The 23,213-nt window shown below is 31.7% G+C and overlaps 1 protein-coding gene across 1 annotated transcript; it reads left to right on the top strand.

Moving 5' to 3' along the window:
* Positions 1–8,764: 8,764 nt before the first annotated feature.
* On the top strand, positions 8,765–23,186 carry LOC18598180 (1,4-alpha-glucan-branching enzyme 2-2, chloroplastic/amyloplastic-like). Its single transcript, XM_007027585.3, has 22 exons — positions 8,765–9,085; positions 10,079–10,236; positions 10,653–10,909; positions 11,796–11,894; positions 12,558–12,600; positions 12,717–12,776; positions 13,634–13,714; positions 14,992–15,108; positions 15,617–15,700; positions 17,124–17,245; positions 17,421–17,540; positions 18,204–18,333; positions 18,440–18,550; positions 18,807–18,935; positions 19,836–19,939; positions 20,058–20,202; positions 20,648–20,795; positions 20,908–21,008; positions 21,254–21,331; positions 22,097–22,252; positions 22,409–22,483; positions 22,589–23,186. The coding sequence occupies exons 1-22, from the start codon at positions 8,956–8,958 to the stop codon at positions 22,787–22,789; spliced, it is 2,649 nt and encodes an 882-aa protein (XP_007027647.3). The 5' UTR covers positions 8,765–8,955; the 3' UTR covers positions 22,790–23,186.
* Positions 23,187–23,213: the final 27 nt, after the last annotated feature.

Below are 23,213 nucleotides of genomic sequence, written 5' to 3'. Positions count from 1 at the left end.
ATCTTTTCTCAAAATTTTCATTTTATCCCCAAGTGGCAAATGACCATTTTACCCCTAAATAGTGAAAATTTTGGTTTGACTTCAAATTGATCATTGAACTCCGAATTACCATTTTCAGTCATCACTGAACTGTGAAACTCTTAATTTCACCTTAAAATTCCTATTTGAACTAGTTCGAGGCTTAATCGACTTAATGGTACCATTAGGGGCAATATCGTCTTTAACGATTCCTAAAACTTCCTAAACATGCAAACATTCTATTGAGTATGTAAATGACGTCGTAATTATTTTATAGAACAGGGTTTGACAAATACTCTATTTTACGAAAAATAATTGTAAATTCTTTTGTTGTTACTATTAAATTGTCAAAATTACAATTTTGATTGCCAGACAATATCCAAGAGTCCTTGACGAGAAAGGAAACGAGGTAGCCTGACCCTTATTCTTTCTCCCACCAATAGCATGAGCTCTTGCCGAGCTCATTAAAGTGTCCACATCACTTTGATTTTTTGTTTTCTATTTTAAATGATAGATCATTTTGAAATTTTATTTATCACACCAACATAATTTATAGATGTTGGTAAAATAAATACTAAAAATAGGAAAAGTGTTATGAAATATAAACTGAAAAAACAACTATAAAAGAAAGAGAATAATTATAAAGAATATATTTAAAAGAAGTAAGAAGATCTTATACAAGTGTATATTTACAAATGAAATAAATAGCCTATTTATAGACTAATAACCCCTTACTAGATAGAATTTACAAAATAAATATAATACTAAGAGATTAGATGAATGAATTAAATCCTAATCTTAATCCAATCTAATCTATATTCAAATTTAGATATACATAACAAAATGAATATTTACACATATATTCATAACACTCTCCCTTGAATATCCATTATATCAAGAATATGCTTCGTTAAAACTTTACTAGGAAAACATTTTACGGGAAAAAATCTATGTAAAGGAAAAAAAGTACATAATTCTTTTCAAAAATACGCTTTTGAAATATTACCTCATTAAAAACCTAATCAAGAAAAACCCGATGGGAAAAACCTTGATAGAGGAAAAAAGTACAATGCGTATTTTACTTTCCTTATGACTGTATTATTTAAGATCTTTAAAATGGCGTGTTCTAATCTTTTGTACCAACTCTTTAAATGTTGCAGTAGAAAGGGCTTTAATGAATAAATATGCTAGATTGTCACTTGACTGAATTTGTTGAACACTAATATTATATTTTTTTTAGATTAGGAGTGAAGAAGAATTTTGACAAAATGTGTTTTGTTTTATCACCTTTAATGTATCATTCCTTTAACTGTGCTATGCAAGCAATACTATTTTCATATAATGCTGTTGGAATTTTCTTCTTGGTTGACAAGCCACACATTTCTTGATATGTTGAGTTATAGATTTTATCCAGACATGATCACGACTTGCCTCATGAATTGGTAAAATTTCTGCATAGTTAGAAGAAGTAGCAATTATAGTTTGTTTTACAAAATGTCATGAAATAGCTATACCTCCATATGTGAATAAGTAACTTATCTTAGATTGAGTTTTGTGTGAATCAGATAAATATTTTGCATCTGCATAACCAATTAAATTCGATTTTGATACAGTTGAGAATATAAGCCAATGTCCTTTACTACTTGGAGATATCGAAATATATGTTTAATTCCATTTTAATATCTTCATATTGAAGAAGAACTATACATTGCTTATAAATTTACAACAAATGATATATTAGGTCGTGTATTACTAATAAGATACATTAGTATTCCAATTGCATTAAAATATAGTACTTCAAGATCGAGAAGTTCTTTATCATTTTCACGAGGTCGAAAGGGTCTTTTGTCACATCTAATGACCTTACAACCATTGGTGAACTCAATAAATGCGTTTTGTCCATATAAAATCATTTTAGTACTTTTGCTATATAATTTGTTAAAAATCGTTCTTGACAAAAATTCTATTTGTCAAGTGTTCAATTTGAAAACCCAAACAAAACCTTGTCTTTTCAAAGTTTTTCATCTTAAATTATTTCTTTAAATAATTCACGATTTTTTATAACTTTTCAAGAGTTTCAATAATATTTAGGTCATCAACATAAATAGCAATTATCACAAATTCATATTCAAATCTTTTTTTAAAATCACATAGACATATAGAATCATTTTTATAGCCTTCTTTCAACAAATATTAACTAAGACGATTCTATCACATGTGTCAGAATTGTTTTAATCCATAGAAAGATTTATTTAATTTGATTGAATAAATTTTTCGATAATTTAAATTTTGAGCTTCAAGCAACTTAAATCCTTTAGGGATTTTCATATAAATATCGTTATCAAGTGAGCCGTATAAATAGGCTATAACTACATCCATCAAATGCATTTTAAGCTTCTTATATACTGTCAGACTATTTAAATATTAAAATGTAATTACATCTACCATAGCAGAATATGTCTCTTCATAATCATTACTAGGTTTTTGGGTAAAACTTTGTGTGACAAGCTGTGTTTTATATCTTACAATTTCATTTTCTTTCATTTCATTTCAGCACAAATACTCAATTATATCCCATTAAGTTTACACCTTTCGGTGTACGGACTATAGGTTCAAAGACTTCATGTTTTGTAAATGAATTTAATTCTACTTTAATTACATCTTTCCACATTAATGAATCTTTTTTATATCAACATTCTTCAACAGATGTAGGTTCAAGGTTCTCATTTTCTTTCATAATATTGAGTGCTACATTATATGTAAAAATATTATCGATGTCTATTTCATTCTGATTCCATCTGTTCCTTATCATGACATAATTTATTGAAATTTCTTTATTTTCATTGATTTCAAGTACATAAATTTCTTGTGGAGTTATATTAAGAGTCTTTTTTGGAGTTTTTATTTCCTTTTTCTAACCATCTTAAATATTTACTCCTGTCTTTTTTGAGGTTTTTATTTTTAGAATCGATTGGTCTCCCATACTTCTAGCGTACCTTGGACTCATTAGTAATAGCAAATTGTCCTACTGGGACATCAATTATAATTAGAGCATTTGCAGCTAGTGTATGAGGTTTATTTACTCTCTTTAGGTCAGTGAATGCGTCTAGCAACTGATTTGCTATATTTTACAAATTAATTATTTTTTGAACTCTTGTTCATATTGATTTCTCTGATGATCAAAACTAGATAATAATAATAAATTTCAAGATATTTTCTTTTCCAACTGCTTATTTTCTCTCCCCTAATATTGAAAAAATTATTTCATCAAAATGACAATCAGCAAAACTTGCCATGAATAAAGTTCTTGTCGAGAGTTCTAGATATTTAATTATATATAAAAATTCATATCTAACATATGTTCCTAACCTTCTTTGAAAACTCATTTTTGTGCTTTGTGGTGGAGCAATTGGAACATATACCGCACATGTAAAAATTCTTAAATGAGAAATATTTAATTTCTGACTATAAACCAATTGTATAGGTGGACAATTGTGATAACTTGTTAGCCTAATACGTATAAGTGCTGCTGCTTGCAAAATCACATGTAACCAAGCAAAAATGGGGAGTTTAGATTTCCTAAGTAATGACTTTGAAATTAGTTTAAGACGTTTAATAAACGATTCTGCTAGAATGTTTTATGTATGAACATAAGGAATAAGTTTTTCAACAGTTATTTCAACTGACACGTAATATCCATTAAAAGCTTGAGACATAAATTTACCAACATTGTCAAGTCAAATTATTTTGATTATATAATAAAAAAAAAGTGTTCATAAATGAATGATTTGTAAAAGTAATCTTGCAAGTGCCACATATGACCATCTTATCGATATATCGATTAAAATCATAAAATATCTAAATGGTCCATACGATGGAGTATGGGTCCACATGGTAGATGTATGGATCCACACATATTCCTATGAATATGTTCTAAAAATATAAGAAATTCAATCTCAAGTTTAACTAATGATAGTCTTACAATTAATTTACCTTAAGAGTAAGCAGCACACGAGAATTTATTAGATTGAAAAATCTTTTGATTTTTCAATAGATGATCAAATAAATTTTTAATAATTTTTTACATCATTATTGATCTGTAATAACCTAACAAGTCATACTAAACATTAAAATTATTTGTAAACTTCTGGTTTATTATAGTATGAATTTCAATCATTCCAATTTTTGTGTAGTACATTCTAAAGGACAAAGCGGGGTAATTTTTCCAAATCACATTTTTTACCCAAGATAAAAGATGTAATATAAAAATATTCAATGCCTTTTTCATTCTTTGTTTCAATATGATATCCGTTTAGACAAATATCTTTAAAACTTAACAAATTTCTTTAAGACTTAGTAGAAAAATATTGGCTCCAAGTAGCAAAATATTGGCTCTTCTGAAGCATTCAATTAATCTTTTACTACTAGATATTATATTGACATTGGTTTCTTCCATTGTCAAATGAGAAAAATATTTTGTGTCTTTAAATATAGCATGCGTTGTAACATTGTCTATTAGACATATATCTTCATCATTGATTTTGGATCTAACAAGATAAATATTCATAGTTTCTTCAATAAAATAAAATAAATAGCAAAAAACTTGCAAGTTAATATAAGAGAATATTAAATATAAAATTTATTATTAAAACACATAAAAAAATTCCTAATAAACTTGTACTAAAACACATCAACTTTTAATAAAAACATATCAACTTCTTTATAGAGGTATACCAAAACACATCAACAGATTGTTTAAGAAATTTCATTTTTGGAATTTCAATCACCAATCAGATTATCAAGTCATTTTTCAAAGTGGGCAAAAAAATCAGCAACATCTAAATGTGTTATATCAACTTGGCTATCATCTTGAACAAAATTTGTTTCAATATTTTTTCCTTTTCTCTTTTGATGATGCTTGATAAAGTTCAATAAGATATTCTGGCGTATGATAGATATATGACCAATGACCTTTTATGCCACATTGATAACAGATATTTTCTTTACTCTTTTTATTTTGTCCACTTTTGTCTTTTTTTTTGTATATCTTAATTATTCATCCACTTAGGATCGTTAAATGTGTTCTTATTATCAAAATAATGATTAATGTAACCACCACGATTGTGATAATTGTGACGACATATTCCACATTCACGATTATGATCATGATTACAGCTACAGTCACGACCATAATTTTAAAATAATGTCGCATTCATTTCAAGGAATGAAGCAAAGCCAGTTGGATAGGATTTATGATTTTTCATCAATAGCTCATTATTTTTCTTAGCTACAAAGAGACATGAAATCAATTTAGAGTATTTCTTAAAGCCTTTTTCACAGTATTACTGCTACACGAGCACATTTGAGGCTTGAAAAGTAGAGAATGTTTTTTTCTAACATATCAGCATGATTCACCTTTTCTCCATATAATTTTAGTTTAGAATTGGTTCTAACTAATGTTGAGTTATATTCACTTATAGTTTAAAAATCTTGTAATCACAAATGCATCCAATCATAATGAGTTGTTGGTAAAATTATTGTTTTTTGGTAGTTATATCATTCCTTTAGGCTATTCTAAAGATCGACTGGATCTTTTATTGTGAGATACTCAAATTTTAATCCTTCAAAGAAACAGTGCACGAAGGAAAATCATTGTGTTTGTCTTATCCTAATTGGATACTTTATTTGCTTTTTGATGGTGTCTCCAACATGCATAGTATCTAAACGAATTTCAACATTTAGAATCCAAAATAGATAATTTTTGCTAGTAATATCAAGGGTCACAAATTCAAGTTTTGTAAAATTTGACATGGTGATAATTGAAGAAAAATTGAACCTCAACTTTGAGATAATGATGAAAAACTAAACGATATCAAAGCTTGAGAGATTAAAAAATTATGTTGATAACACAAAATATAAATTGAAATAACAACTATAAAAGAAAGAGAACAATTGCAAAAAAAAGTATTTATAGGAAATAAGAAGATCTTATCTAAGTTTGTATTTATAAATAAAGTGAGGGGTCTATTTATAGATTAATAACTCATTATTTAGATAGAATTTACAAAATAAAGATAATACTAAAATGTTAGATGAATGTATTAAAATTTTAATCCAATTTAATCTACATCCAAAATTTATAACAAAATGAATATTCACACATATATTTATAACAAAAAGAACTATACTTATAGTGCATCTTTTTTTTTTTTTTGAAAAGCTTATAGTGCATCAATTAAATACCAAGATTTATCAAAATTCTTTTTATTTTACAATGTTTTTAGCATTTAGGTTAGGAAAGGAATGGATCATGTTATTGGTAAAATATATTTGTTGTATTTGTAAATATGTAGGATATTTGGGTCTTTACACATTTCTTATAAAGTATAAAGTAGTGTAGAAAAAGGAAAAAGAAGTACTAATAATTATTTGATTATTGTAGAATTAATGGATCACTGTACGTATTGAATTTCGAAACGTGCCGTCTGCTCAACTTTGCGAAAAGCATGCGCTAGTCACATGCTTTGTTGTTTGACATGCCTAACGTACGATATCATCCAACTGGTCATGTTTTGTTAAACATCACATTCCCATAAGGAAATAAAACTAATATTTTAAATGATTAAGACTTGAATCTTGAGATTAATAAAATCCATATTTTTTATTTTTTATATGAAATAATATTTTATGTAGATGTAAATTGTAGGTTATATTTCTTCTAACTATACTTGTTGCTTTGTAAATTTTACACAATGTTTGTTTTTGTTTAACCACTTTCAAAGCACAAAAATAACAATATATATGAAATGAAACTTTGATAAACCAAACTAAACATGGATAGTTTACATGCACAATTGCAGGTACAATGGACTATGAATCGTGACCATTGCCTCATTGTGATACATGAGAATGAAGAAATCAGTGAAGGGAAAAGAGAATACGTCCCAGGTAGGAGAGATTAAGAAGAAAAATATGAAGCAAATTTGGTTTCCGAAAACCCCATGGATTCAGAAAGAATAAGGCAGTTGATCCCATCAGTTAGAGGGTGGTATATTCTTGTGAATGATAGCGATGGATGTCGGTTGATCAAGACATTTGTTTGCACTTTCCACTTGCAATTTTTGGCTCAGAAGGACAAATCTTCCGGACAGGATGCAGCGTCGTTATCTTATTGGACCATATTCTTCGTGCCCCTGGTGTTGGCCTGATATGTGCTAAGACAACAGTATCACATTAAAAAATATCTTCCACAGTCGATCTGCACATTTGCACTTGATTACATGCATTGGGGAGCCACTGGGATACGTACAGAATAGAGAAATTGACCAGCGAACGATGAGAGAGAGAGAGAAAGAGAGATATTCACATACGGAAAGGCTGATTCTATTCTTCTTTCGCATTTCCTCGCTATACCACATCTAGGTTAATTTTTTGGTTGGAACTTCGGGATTTTAAATTATTATATTATAATAAGAGATACTTCTCTTTGTCTCGTAAATCTTCTTTTTAAATTTAAATTGGAATCCTGATGTTTAACATAATTAATACCAATAAAAGGTAGGATGATTGCAATTTAATATTTGTTTTCATCTATTTAAAACCTAATTAATCCTTATATTCTAAATTAAGTTTAAGTGACTTATATATATATATAATTTAATTACTTGTAAATTAATGAGATTTGCCATATAAAAGAAAAAAGAAAGGTGAAATTTACACATGTTTTGTGTACAAGAATTTTACTATGACCAAGTATAATCTTTTTCATGCGAAGAGCAAGCTAGTTGTTATAATGCTAGAGATTAGAAGTTAAGATTGTTGGTCCAGAGTTTCTAGTGAAGGATTGGTATGTGCTTATATCGATATAAAATTAATTACGTTTTACATTTTTTTCATATTCAATTTATATATTATTAGTTCAATTCTTAGATTTTATATTATATTCAATATTCACACAAAATATGTATGTCAAGTTTTAAATTAATTGAAAATATTTAGTTATTTATTTGATAACAAGAAAAATTTGATTGGTAAATTATATGTTAAAGAAATAATATATATGATAGATGTGATATGTATATTAGATTAACTTGAAACATTATGTGTATAAATTAATTTAATACCAATATAACTTGATCCCTCCTCACAAGTAAGATAGTATGTTTAGTCGTGTATATTTATAAAAATCAAATTAAAAAAAAATGTTAATGCCTTACTTACCACCCTACATTACGAAATAGGGATTAACCCTTTAACAAATACTTGCCACTTATTTGCATTTGTGGAAATTTAATTTTGAGCCAATTGTTTTGGTAAATAATACAATTACCCGAAAAAGATCAAATCATAAATGCTGAGATGTTAGAGTTAAAAGGAGGATTTTATTTGATAGGAGTAATACTACCTTTTCTCAACTTGTGGCTTGTGAGAGAGAAACTAAAAAAGGAAAAAGATTAAAAAGAATATTATGTAGATATTTGACAGCCATACGTTTCACCAGCCGTTCGATCCTGATCTCTTCTTCTGCTTACAACACAATTTATGAAGAACAGGATCCACGTGGCGGGCCATAAGTGCCAATCTGATGAAAAGTCCAAAGAACGCGCAGTAAGTGAGATGGACGGCCGAGAATGATTTTGGTGTGGGTCCCACGTTCCGAGTCTATCACCCACACCCATCCCCATGCAATTCTCCACGGCACACGTAGCACTTCCAATATATTTCACTTCATTCCAAAATTTTAAAAAAAAATTTAAACGTAGGATTTTTTTTTCTTTTTCTCTTTCACTCACGCCACTCTCGGTGGGCTTTGGAACTCTCATTGCCGAAATCTTCTCCTCTTCTCATCTCTTCTTCTCTCTCTTTTTGGATCGGTCTTTTATTATTTTCTCAACTTTTCTTGCTTTCCAAACAGAAAAAAATCGCGGAAAAGAAGTAATGGTTTACGGTGTATCTGCTATACGGTTATCTTGTGTGCCTTCAGTGTACAGGTTCAGTCAGTCAAGCTTCAATGACGATCGTAGGAGTAGCAGTTTCTCTCTTTTGTTGAAGAAGGATCAGTTTTCTCGTATTCTCTCTTTTCTCTTTTATACTTTTACGCTTTCTTTATTTTTTTCCCCTTTTTGGAAATAGGATTCTCTCTCTTTCAATCTATCTATCTCTCTTGCATATTTTTTATTCAGCTCGAACTTTCTTTACTTCTTCTAGGTGTTATTTAAGTAATCTAATCTTGTATTCCATTTTTTGGATAAGAAAAAAGTTGTTGATGGAACAGTGCTTGGATACCTTTAGCAAATTTTATTACTCAATAACTCAAACTAGTGAACTGCGATGTTTGATTTATCTTTTCTCTTTTTTTTTTTAAATTAAAGAGTTCGAGTTATAGTATGATCCCAACGTAAGAAACGAAATGAGTTCGAATACGATGTCGTTGTACTTATGAAAATTATAATTAACTATAGACAGTTAGATTTTCTTCGATTTACGCATTCGCGAACGTTGATTTATTATTAGCGTTATCATTGATAAAAAAAGTGGATTGTCAAAGAACTGATTAGGATGATTCAAAATGTTACAGCTGAATTCATGGCGGTAAAAAAAAATTGCCATGCAGAAGATTCTGATTTTGAAATGAAGAAGTAATTATTGCAAATCTAAGGAAGGTTAATGTGAAAGTGTAATTGTAAAAAGGATGATTGTAGTCTAATAGCAGAAAAACTTCTGTGGAACGGAATGCTTTAGTTTTGCAGTTAGGGACTAAGGGTACTTAGTTTTGAGCTTGAAATTATACAGCTGAAAATAAATCTTTACCTTTGACAATGCTATAGGTGTATAACTTGTTGCATTATCAGCCTTATACAATGTTGTATTGGGATAATTCAATTTGTTTTCTAAGCATGTCCACATGATCCTTGTTTTTGATTTGTCTTCCTCTCTAATGAAGATGGATTTGTATTTGTTAGTGTAATTTTAAGCTGTTGGAACTCTCTATGGCTGGTGACTGCTTTTATAGTAATTTGCTTTGGAGTATGTGGAGAGCTGATTTCATGCTTGCTTGTAGGGAAGATCTTTGCGCAAAAGTCTTCTTATGATTCAGACTCCTCATCCTTAACCGTTACAGCATCTGAGAAAGTGCTTGCTCCCGGTGGTCAGGGTGATGGTTCTTCATCCTTGACTGGTCAATTGGAAAGTCCTAGCACTATTTCAGATGATCCACAGGTCTGTGATTCAACGTACAGAGAATTATGCAGACTGTGTAATTTTTTATGTCTGGAAATATTACACTTCTAGTTTTAGATTGAGTGCATTTGAATTTTCATGAGTTCATAGGAGCATATTGAGAAATGACATTTTGAGATGGAGTTGATGTCATTAAAGCTTGTTGGTTCTCTAAAACAGTTTTGACTTGTTCCTTGAAGACTTGTGGTTGTTATTTGGAACTATAATTCTTTTGGAAGAAAATTATTATAAAACACATAATTGGCTGTAGAATAAGGTTAGGGAATGGTATGTTCTTGGTTTTCATATTTGAATTTCTTCCCATTAGCTGTTAATTTTGATGTTCATTTCAGGTAGCCAATTCAAAATACAGAAGTGGACTTTATCTTTCTGATTTCTTTATGATTTTTTTATAGGTAACTCATGATGTAGATGGTAATGAAATGGAAGATGATGAGAAGGTTGAGGTTGAAGAACAAGAATCTGTTCCATCTGCACTTGCAAATAATGATGAAGAAGCTTGTAACGAGGAGCCATCTGTCCCTTTACACATGAAAGTAAGTACTGAGAAGAGTGAAGCAAAACCAAGATCCATTCCCCCTCCTGGTGCAGGACAGAAAATATATGAAATAGATCCAACATTGTTGGGTTTCCGTGAACATCTTGATTACCGGTACGATAATCTGCTGTTGTTTACTTGTATGAGCAATAATTTGAATTCGAAATATTGAATCTCCTATGGACTGAACAAGATGATTGTAGATTTAGTTCCCTAGTTGTTGAAATTTTGTTTGCTATCATGCTTGCAGTTGTCTGCATGCTGTGTTTCTCTATCAGCACTTTGCTGGATTTGCCCATGGTTGTTGGAGGTTCACTGTGGATAGGAACTCAGTGAATAAATCTGTTTTTTCATTTCTCATACTAGCTGTTCATGATTGTTCTATGATTTTGAGGAGCAATACTTGAAAGAGCACTCACAGTTAATTATGTTTCTGTGCTTGTTTTCATTATGTTAGGGTTGCACTTGGTTTTTTATTTCTATTATTTAGTTGTTCAACAAGTTTTACCTGGTTGGATGAGTAAGCAAGTAGCTCTGCATTTTTTTTGTTTCCTGGGTATTTGAATCACATATGATTGATTTTTAAAGTGTGTTACTAATCTGCCACTGGCTTAAATGGCAAAAGCAATAAGCTGCTTATGGTCTTGTCATTATATGTGCATTTGAACACCAGGGAAGGAGTTACACTTAGTACTGAAAAAGATCCTAAAAATGCCAAAATTTAATGCGTCTGATTAACTTGCTTGTTTTAGGTGTCATTTGATATGGCAACTTAATTTTGATGGTCAATTTGTTTTTTTTTTTCAATGTATATCTCTCTGTTGCAGTTTATCTAGCAGTATCTGTTTCTGTCTTTTTTGTTGAGGCAGATTCTTCTTTTGTCCTCATCCAATTTCTCATTTTTTTCCTGTATTTTATTTTTGCAGCACTGCTTTATATCCAGAATAGGTTAAAACATTTGTCAAGATTTGATTCCCATCGAAATTTTATCTAATTACAGGTATGCACAATACAAAAGAACGCGTGAAGCAATTGATAAGTATGAGGGTGGTTTGGAGGTGTTTTCTCGTGGCTATGAGAAGCTTGGCTTCACACGCAGGTTACCTTTCTTCCCGATGTCTAGTTGTTACCATGGATTCATTTTCGGTAGTTGTAGTTTTGCATATTGATTGCAGCTCCCATGTTTGCATGTCATTGCTTACACTACATGTAATTTGTTTTGATTTATTACTCTTTCTTGTTCAAAGAAACAATTTTCATTTGTTTTCATTATCAAATAAGCAATTTTCTTTAGGTGAAATTAGTGTTAAAATATTCTTGTAATTTATTTGTGTGGGAATCAGAGCACATGATTTTCCAGAACTTTTACTTTTTATGTGTTTAAAATTCAGGCAGATTATTCTCAGAATGAAATCAAGTTCCTTGTGGTTCAACAACAAATTATGGAATAAGTGTTTGGTTCTTGGGTGCAAGTAAAAATTGAGAAATGTTATGACAGGCCATATAATTAGTCCTTTCCTCCATTGTGTCGCTTTTTTACGTTTTGTTTATTTATTTGTCCAGAGTTTATATGTTTTATTAAGTCATTTATGTGTTGTCCTTGTTTCCTTTATGTTTTCTTTGTATTACGTTACTTAATAGCTATCTTGTTGACTTTAATTTTTAGTGAAAATGTTATTTCTGATCATGTTTTATATCTTCAAAGTTTTTATATGATAAGTTGATGTTGCTCTTTCTGATCATAATGTCATATCGCTTTCAGTGAGACAGGAATAACTTACAGGGAGTGGGCACCAGGAGCCAAGGTTTGTTATGCATCATTCTAACATTTTGAGACTTTTACCATTTAATCTTATTAACATCTAGGTGTCCTGTTTTTACTTCAATTGTTGTGCTTATCTTACAGCATTTTCTTTTTCAGTCAGCAGCTCTGATTGGAGATTTTAACAATTGGAACCCTAATGCAGATATTATGAGTCAGGTATGCTTTGTTTTTTACTGTAAGAACAAATTGCTACCTATGCTTGCTTTTTAATTGAATTGATATATTTAAATTGAAGTGTATTGAAGTACATGATAATTGGACAGTACTTTTGTAAGTGCTTCTGAATGCGATTTTCTTTGGTTTCTTTGTGAACCTTCTCCTATAATATGTTATGGAGTGACAGATGAAGTTGGTGCTGCTTACATCTCAAAATATCAGTAACTCAGCTCTTTGTTTTTGAGGCAGTCTTCTTACAATTTTACATCTGTTGATGAACTCCATATGATTTGTTTTGCTATTAAATGAGCTCTGGCCTCCCCGTGTTAACTCTCTGGCTCAGATCGAGGTGCTTTAAGATTTATGCCTGAGGAAACTGTAGTTTTTGCATTCTCAGCTGTTCATAAGTCAATGCTTAATCTTCTCTAAATGGCACAAGCTGAAAGAGGTTAAGGCTATTTAAGCCTGGATTATTAGAACACTTAGCTTAATATTGAATCTGAATTTGGACATGGATTGTTTTATTTATATGTGAGCATGAGTAAGCTTCTTAATGGACCAAAGATTAGGTGTATAGTCTGGTGTAGTTGGTATACTTTGAAGGCCCAAATGGAAAAATAAAGAAGATAATCATTTTTTATGATGAAATATCAGAAGATGTAACAATTTATTGTATTATCAGATTCAAGTATTATTAGCATGCCATGCAGTCAAGTATAGAAGGGAAGGTAACAGTGCTAAACGCTTAGAAAGACATGTTGATTTACATTGACAGTGATGTCTTCTGTAATTTTATCTAGTGTCTTTTATTTTCCATCTACTGTTTAACTCTACAAAAGTTAATTGGCTTTTGACAGAATGAGTTTGGCGTCTGGGAGATCTTTTTGCCTAATAATGCTGATGGTTCACCACCAATTCCCCATGGTTCTCGTGTGAAGGTAAATTACCTGTAGATGAATTATAAATTTGGCTTTTGAAAGTTATTGTGTTTCCATTTAAATGCTGCTTGTTTACTATTTTTTTTTGCACTTTTTTGATTCAAAGCGACAAGAAATTGTAAAAAATTATAACTCTTTCCTTGTAAATCAACAATTTATTTATCCTCTTAGTCATGACCTGTGGACCAGGATCCTTCAAGTGACACTGTTTTCTATGCAGATGCCATTGCATGTCTAATTTGCAAAACTATCTCTTGAATAAAAAATTTTCATATATGATTTTAACATTGGTTCGTAGTCAACAACCTTCACAATAATTAATTTAACTAGAATTCATGATGCAAAGGTGTGTTACTAAATAATTGAAAAAGTTTAACAGTTTTCTTCATATTTAATAAAGAAAACTGGTTTTAGAAATAATTTGTAATATGATAGGTACAACTTGTAATATATGAAGAGAAAAAATAGGAGACAGTGGTCATTGAATAAGAGGAGAAAAATAGGGAGTGTGAGAAGGCTAGTTGCTGAGTTTGATTGAACATGAGTTAAATATTTTTAAAAATATTACCAAGTTTATATGAGTTGAACTGAGACAGTTGCTTTTACTATCGTTAACATGAAGGTTGAGGAATTTATAATGTGCTGTATCAATCAGGCATGGAAGGCATTATCATATTTAAGTTCATGCAATATTTTCTTTTAAGCTGGATGATTACAGCAGCTATTACCAGTTTGCTTCTCTACAAATTCTATTGATGCTCATCATGTTCTTCCATGCATATATGGTCAATATTTCAAGGTAATCGAGATATTAAAGAATCTCAAAATTTACATGTTGCTCCTTCCACTAATTTAGATGTTAAAAATTTCTAATATTTCAAGCTCATGTTATAGAACCTGCTTATAAGGCCATTTATGCAAATTTAAAATCCTTCAAAGAGCTTAGTGCATGATCATTCTTCTGAAACTTTGCAAGAACAAATGGTATGGAGAAAAATACAATATAATTCTGCCTGTCAGTGTAGACTGTAGAGTGCTGTATATGCTGGCATTAAAGTATTTAATGGGTGGACTCCAAGTCAAACAAAATTATTCGAGGTATCCGAGTTCAATTCCAACTAATCCCCTCCCCCCAGCCACCCCTTTCCAAAGAGAGAGAAAGAAAAGACAGAAAAAAAAAAACATTTTGTTTTACTGGTGGACTGTTGTGATCATGTCAATTGTCATTAATCTATTTGCCATGTGTCGGTGTTAACTTGTTGACCATATAATTGTAGATTCATATGGAAACTCCATCCGGGATCAAGGACTCCATTCCTGCTTGGATCAAGTTCTCTGTTCAAGCACCAGGTGAAATCCCATACAGTGGCATATACTATGATCCGCAAGAAGAGGTATATTTAGTGGTTGTTTGATCTCTTGATTTTGTTGGAAATGTTAGATAACTTATTGTTTTCAAACCATAAGCTGCTGAAAAAGTGGAGTTTGCGTAAAATCAGAAGTATTAACTAGTGTTTGTGATAATTTTAAAATGACTGCATGTGTGTGAAGATACATAGGCAAAGGCATGTGTGCTTGCCTGCACAAGAATATATAATTATATAAACAGATAAGTATTTTCATATTCATCTTCAAGTAAGGATTCAAGGAGGTTGTTTTGATGAATGTTTTCCATTATATCTTTGTGTTAAGATCGTTTCCCTTTTCAAAAAAAAAAAGTTTCTAAGAAAACAATTTTGGTTTGTTCCCTTCCATATATGAAATCAGTTTTTAAATCACGTTCATGCTTGTTCAAGTTTAATCACTGCACAGCATGATTTATTTAGTTGAGTCTGTTATATGTGTCTTATCTTAAATTTCTTGCACTTTCTATCATGATTAATCATATTTAATTTGTGACAGGAAAAGTATGTATTCAAACATCCCCAGCCAAAGAGACCAAAATCACTTAGAATTTATGAGTCACATGTTGGAATGAGTAGCACGGTATGCATTTCCCTTCTCCCTTTCACATAGCAATTTGTTATTTTAACTCTACTGTCTTTGTGCTCGATTGCATTTGTATGGTTGATTTAATATTAAAGGAGGAGCTTGACTTTGTGAAAATGCTTCATCAAATGCTATCATGTGTGGGATCATAATTTTTGTATTGTGCCTTTCAAGACTTGCTATGAAGAAGTGTTCCAGCAAGGCATTGAGGGAAAAGTAAAGCAGGAGTTTTTTGAGACAATACATTGGACTATCATCATATTATTAAATTTGAAATATCAATTTTACACCCCCCCGCCCCAACACACACACACACACACAGAGAAAAAAGAAGAGAAACAGTTTAAGCTTGTATTGAACATTTTAAATTGCATCAAATAGTGTAGCTGTCTGAAAAGGCCTTTGAAATTTTGAAAATGGAACTGCTTGTTTTATCCTTGTCCAAATGGGAGAGTGGCCTCTCTTAAAGAGACACCCATCAAATTAAGCTCACAGAAAGCAATGTAGGTATAAATGGCCTACCTTTGGTGTTATTTGCTTAAAAGAAATTATTCTATTCGGATTGTACTAAAAAATAAGTGTTAGTACAACTAGTAAATGATAATGCAAATGCCAAACAGCTACTGATTTAGATCTCTGTTTAACTGCTTTGTGTTTAGAAATGTCTTAAACAGCACTTACAAAGCAATAAATGAAAGTTGGTAGGAATGTGTTTCATTAGGATTCTTTGTCCACTTCTAAAACCCATGGAGGGGCTGGGTCCACGTCCTAGGACATGGTATTACTAAAATATAGTTGTCTGTATATATATATCAAAAGCTTGCCATACTAAAACGTTCTCAAGTCTTAACATGCTAAGTTGTATGTAGCTAAAATACAATCTGTGTTCTCCTTCAATGTAGGAAACGACCATTCCGCTTTGTGATTTTTGGAACATATGAAGAAATCTATGGGGGGGAAGAGGGGATTGCAAACCTTAGACCTCAACTCTCTTAAAAGAGGCATAACAGCCACGAGGCCGAACCTGCTTTGCTATGATGAAAAAGTCTAGGAAAAACAATATAGTGTGCTTTAAGATTTTCGTTTTTCAAGAAAAAGATTCTGACAGCTTATCTGAAGTATTTCTTTTGGTAGTTCCTTTTGTTGATTGTGCATCAATCAACTTTTAGTCTTATACATTGCCTTGCTATGTGGTAGTAGTTTGTGCATATAATATAAGACTGACATACTTTGTAATTTTTGCTTCCTTTCCAATTAAAATGTAAAGTTTGCTCATTTTTGCAAGTAGCTAAATTTTCATGCATAATGTAGTTCAAAGAAAATTTCCCACCAACACCCTCAGTATTTATTTTCCATGTGACATTGTGGTATATTTAACCCATTTCCTAGTTAACTTAATCTTGTGAATTCTGGGATGCAGGAGCCAATAATTAACACATATGCCAACTTTAGAGATGATGTGCTTCCCCGCATTAAAAGACTTGGATATAATGCTGTTCAGATTATGGCTATTCAAGAGCACTCGTATTATGCTAGCTTTGGGTATTATCTCCATTATGATGTTAGCTCAATCTATTTGTTGCTGTTTATGTTGGTTTACTTGCACTAAACTTCTATACCGTGGATGCGAACAGAAGTATTTTTCAGAATTTAGTTTTGTTTATGGAAGCTAACCTCTTCTACTTTTAACAAGTAAGTTTTATCTAACATGTTCCAGGTATCACGTGACAAACTTCTTTGCACCAAGCAGCCGCTTTGGAACCCCTGATGATCTTAAGTCGCTGATAGATAGGGCTCATGAGTTGGGTCTACTTGTTCTTATGGATATCGTGCACAGGTAATAATTAGATTTGCAGGAGAATTGCATTTCCTTAAACACGCCTTCAGCTTTATTAGCTGTTACATTTTTTACACACTTATTTTTCCAATTTCTTTTTTTAACAAGAAAGGAAAATATCAACTCCTTGTCATTTTCTGCTTTGACTCTACGCTCATGCTTCCAGTAGGCTTGACGCAAATATGGCCATGAGATTATAGGCTCTATTTGGTTCTTACTCTTCATACTTGGTTTTTTCTAGCTGCTTTTGGTTCCTTAAAAGTTGCTAAATAACAAATTGAAAAGGGAGAAAGCAAAATCATAATGGGTTGAAAATGAACAAAGACTAAAATGCAAATAAAAGTTTTAGTATAATGTTCTATAGATAGAGGAATTTTAGTAGAAAAGATTATATTTTTAATTTTTAATTCTTTTAAAGCTAGTTGCAAAAAAGAATCAAACAGTACCCCAGTGTATTTTTTTATGAAGCAAATTTTATCCTGTATGTATTGTATGTTCAATTCTTTTCTAAGCTGTAGAACAAATTTTTATTTGAGTATTTATTCTGTTGCCTTAAATAAGCAATCTTTTGCTATAAGTTTCAATTAATTTTTAATTTTGTCATAAAGTTTTGATTAATTTTCTCAGCCATCTTTGTATTTTACTGATGTTTGATGAATACAGCCATGCATCTAATAACGTGTTGGATGGATTGAACATGTTTGATGGAACTGATGGTCATTACTTCCACTTGGGGTCAAGGGGTCACCACTGGATGTGGGATTCTCGCCTTTTTAACTATGGAAGCTGGGAAGTATGTACTTTCTAGCCAAACTTCTCTTAAAGAATAGTTTGTTGAAAGAGTTTTGCTTCCTCCCATCCTATTGTGTGTAAATATTAATTGTTACTTGTTGCTTTAGGTACTAAGGTTTCTTCTTTCAAATGCAAGATGGTGGTTGGAAGAATATAAGTTTGATGGTTTCAGATTTGATGGTGTGACTTCAATGATGTACACCCATCATGGGTTGGAGGTATTACCTGAGAGTTGTTGGAAATTTTCTATTTTGCTTGGTGTTAATAACTTGCATCTTCAGATGCTAATTACCAAAGTTTTGACTTTGTATTCACATAGAGCAGTAGAACTGATATAACTTTTGCTTCTCGCAATTGTATGAAGCATCATTTTTCTATGCTTGTTTCTTAATTCAATTTTCTTGAGGGCTAAAACCACTGCATCTTTATAATGCATTACCCAGCTTAACATATGTTTTCCTGAACTTGCTGTAGGTAGCATTTACTGGAAATTACAATGAATACTTCGGATTTGCAACTGATGTGGATGCTGTTGTTTATTTGATGCTGGTTAATGATATGATTCATGGGCTTTATCCTGAGGCTGTTACCATTGGTGAAGATGTAAGTTCTAGAACTCCTTTTGGAGTTATGATGAGCATCCTTCAACTTGTACATCTATCTCTTCCCAGGATTATGGTGTTCAATATAAGTCATTATAGCAACATTTGTTGCACTGAATTGAATAAATGGAATGGAGTTTCAATACATTGTTATGGTGCATGTGGGTGCTAAGGGTATAAATGGTTTTGAAAAAGTTTGCAGGCACGTACATGTGTGTGCATAAGCATACCACACTTTTGTGTATTCTGCATGTTTTGTTAATTCTCCACTGCTTCATCAGTTTTTTTATGCATCTATTGAATTCATATACCATGAATAAGTAGGTTATTCTTGTAGTAATTAAGTGAATTTGATATTGTACTGCCTGCTGCAGAATGAACTGAAGAATTATTAAAATGCTTGTTGCAAATTGAACTAACCTTCATTGTAGACCAAGAATTATGAAAGCATAATAACTAAAAAGGCCAAAAATGAATTTACAAAAACTTTAGAAGGGAAAGAATGAGAATCTCTAGAAATCCTAAAATATCCTTGCTGTTTCAGAAGTTTCATCTTTTGTGCCAAGGATTTACCTATAGGCTACTAGCACAACAAAATGAGATTTATGTTTTACCCATTAGAAATATTAGCATTAATTTGTAATAAGATCTAGTTGACAAAATGCTTTTATTGGAGTGATTTAGTTGCAGACTTTCATATACTATTTGCAAAGTCATTCTGAAAATTCTCCAAATATTCTAGCAAGAGGTTGGAAAGAAACTATATTTGAAAGTAGACTTCCACTATCTTAAATTGTCATCAGTAATGAAAAATCAATTGAATAATGAATAAAACAAATAAATGAATTAACACTAGAGTAATTCTTTCCAGACTTCTGCTAATCTTTCAATTGTGTTACAGGTTAGCGGAATGCCTACATTCTGCCTTCCTGTCCAGGACGGTGGTGTGGGATTTGATTACCGTCTGCAAATGGCCATTGCTGATAAATGGATTGAGATTCTTAAGTGTGTAGTTATCCACTTTTAAACTTTTTACCATGTGATAACTTTGATTTTACTATCTTATTATGAAATGTATCTGATGTTAAACTGTATTTACGTTTTGCCTTGCTATGTCATAAAGGAAGAGGGATGAAGACTGGAAAATGGGCAACATTATTCACACACTCACCAACAGGAGGTGGTTGGAAAAGTGTGTTGCTTATGCTGAAAGTCATGACCAAGCTCTAGTTGGTGACAAAACATTAGCATTCTGGTTGATGGATAAGGTTAAATATGTTCTTGCTTATATTCATGCTGATGAGCATCACAGTTGGAAAGCTAACTGGCCTGGGGAAATGCTATTACATAAAAATCTTTTCTTTCCTTGGCCTCTAGCTATTAGAAATTGGCAATTATATTCATATCATATGTTGCTAATTACTTCTTCCTGCAATCAAAGTTAAAATTGTTTTGTTTTCCAAATTACTAAATTTTATAAATGACGGTGTCAATTTGAATGTTTCATTAATTATTTGCTTGTCTATGTTTAACTGATTTATGATTGAATATACTTCTTTAGTCTTGATAATTTCTCATGTTTTTGTGCTTCTCCACATATAGCAAATACGTATAAAAAGTGCACCTTATTCTTCATTTAAATAGAGAAAATGTGTATAACTAGCCCAATTTAGCTTTAGTATTTATATCATTAGCTTCAATTCCTTTTTGCAGGATATGTATGATTTTATGGCTTTAGATAGACCAAGTACTCCACGTATAGATCGTGGGATAGCATTACACAAAATGATTAGGCTTATTACCATGGGACTAGGTGGAGAAGGATATTTGAATTTCATGGGAAATGAATTTGGACATCCTGGTAAGATCAACTGGTTGCAACTCTTCCTAATTAATGTCTCATCATTCTTTATCATCAAATTGTACAATTCTTAAATGCTGTGTTATAATTTCACCATTATTCTTTTGTTCAGAGTGGATTGATTTTCCAAGGGGTGAGCAGCATCTTCCTAATGGTTCTGTAATTCCTGGGAATAGTTGCAGTTACGATAAATGTCGACGTAGATTCGATCTTGTAAGTTTCTGCTTCAATTAATAATTTGCCTGGGTTCCAATTTATTAAAAGTACATTGCCACTTATGTGATTTTCAACTGACGACTGGCAGCTTTATATGTATTTGTATTATACAATCAATAATCAAATATATTATGGTATAATTGATCCTTACAGTTGCTTTGCATAAATGTCTCTGCTTTATGTGTGTGTGTGGGTACATGTGCCTCAATAATACATTGGTATATTTGGTTATATGCACACAGGGTGATGCAGACTATCTAAGGTATCGTGGGATGCAAGAATTTGATCAGGCAATGCAGCATCTTGAAGCAAAGTATGGTGTAAGTATCAATGGTGCTAACTCTTTTGCTGTTTCTTGTGTGCTGATGGATGGGATTGCCTTAACCATACATTTGTGTTGCATATTTTATTTATTTTTCTATGATTGATTTATTACACTCAAATATGTGTGGAAATTTAAAATAAAAGAATAATAAACAAAGAAACTGAATGAATGTTAAGCATGATAGAGGAGAGGAAGAGAATATTGAGAGAGTAATGAGTGGATGTCGATAGAGGTAAACATCTGTGATTACATTCCGTTAATTAGCAAAATGTCTATTATATTCTTTTGTTTGTAAGTGGTTTTGTTTTTGAAAGACAATAATTTTCTTAAGTCATTCCTTGAACCTTTTTGACAAATTTTGTCATTAATGATTTTCTTTTAATATTGTTTCATGGTCATGGATCTATAAAACTAAAAGAAGTCCCTAAATTCAGGTTCACCGTTACATCCTGTGAGAATTGCTCTCACTTCAGTATATTCTTTCTCATCCACATAAAAGACAGAAGAAAAGAATTAAGAATTCATTGGATTACTCAAATTTTAAACAAGTTCTTTCCCTTTATTGTATATTCCATGGAATACAAAGTTTTACCTTTGATTTTGTAGTAGTATACTTTCGTGTCATGGTCTTCTACAATTGTCAGCTGTTCTATCTAATGAGATTTATCCAAAATCAAACACTGTTGTCTGGATAACCAAGAAGTTTTACTTTCCACTGGTTTAGAATGTAAAAATGATGCATGGTTGATTGTTTATTCAGTTCATGACTTCTGAGCACCAATATATATCGAGGAAGAATGAAGGAGATAGGATGATTGTCTTTGAAAGAGGCAACTTAGTTTTCGTGTTCAACTTTCACTGGAATAACAGCTATTTTGATTATCGAGTGGGCTGCTTAAAGCCAGGAAAGTACAAGGTATAAGATTTGTTTCCCACCTTCCCTCTTGATTATTCATTGCAGTGATCCATTGATAATTCATTTTCTATCTGGATTTGATTCTTCAAATATTGTTTCAGCAACGTCATGCTGTATGCAGTGAGATGGTTAACATTTTATTTTGTTCCTTTCCAGATTGTATTGGATTCAGATGATCCATTATTCGGAGGCTTCAATAGGCTTGACCATAATGCTGAGTACTTCAGCACTGTAAGGAAATTCATGGCAGATTTATAGCTGAATTCTATTTACCCTTCCTACATACCATTGTCTTTAAGGGTTTTCTAACTCAAAACCTAATGGGGGCTTGTGCAGGAAGGATGGTATGATGACCGGCCTCGTTCCTTCTTGGTGTATGCTCCAAGTAGAACAGCAGTGGTCTATGCATTAGTAGAAGATGAACCAGAAGCGGTTGGCAAACCAGAACCTGTGCAGAAAATTGAGACAGTGGAAGAAGAAGCAGAAGCTGTGGAAGAATTGGAACCCAGGAAAGAATCAGAACCTTTAGAGGGCTAAACTTATCTCGATCACAGATGCACGTGATATTGGAAAAGTCTGTCTTGAGGAGCTGCCCCACCGAACAACGTAATTTTGGCCAAAGTTATGGAGAATATATAATTCCAAGATCCGGAGTTTCACTGCCCAGGAGATGAAACGATCACAGACATCGTAGATTGTCTGTAAAAGGATGGGCATACAAGCAGAATCTGGAGCATTAGAAGGCAATCTTTTGAGCGATATAGTCAATTTCCCCGTGGCTCGCCTGTAAATGTTTCTGGCCGTAAGATAAACAATTCTATTTACAGCAATGTGAGGTTACATCTGAATTCGTGTTAGGTATGGAGGATCCTAATGCAATAGGGATGCAAGATTGACCTTATTATCCAATAAATATCACGTCACACTTTGTAGATGTTAATCTTTTATAATTTTTTGCATT

The sequence above is a fragment of the Theobroma cacao genome, chromosome 5 (genome assembly GCF_053813885.1).
Source record: "Theobroma cacao isolate CCN51 chromosome 5, ASM5381388v1, whole genome shotgun sequence".
NCBI lineage: Eukaryota > Viridiplantae > Streptophyta > Magnoliopsida > Malvales > Malvaceae > Theobroma > Theobroma cacao.
This window is presented reverse-complemented; position numbering and strand designations above follow the sequence as displayed.

Coding starts and splice junctions, on each gene's coding strand:
- LOC18598180 (XM_007027585.3), top strand. CDS start 8,956: ATGGTTTACGGTGTATCTGCTATACGGTTATCTTGTGTGCCTTCAGTG. Junction 18,936..19,835: donor CTGTTACCATTGGTGAAGAT/GTAAGTTCTAGA, acceptor ATTGTGTTACAG/GTTAGCGGAATGCCTACATT. Junction 20,203..20,647: donor CATTCTGGTTGATGGATAAG/GTTAAATATGTT, acceptor TCCTTTTTGCAG/GATATGTATGATTTTATGGC.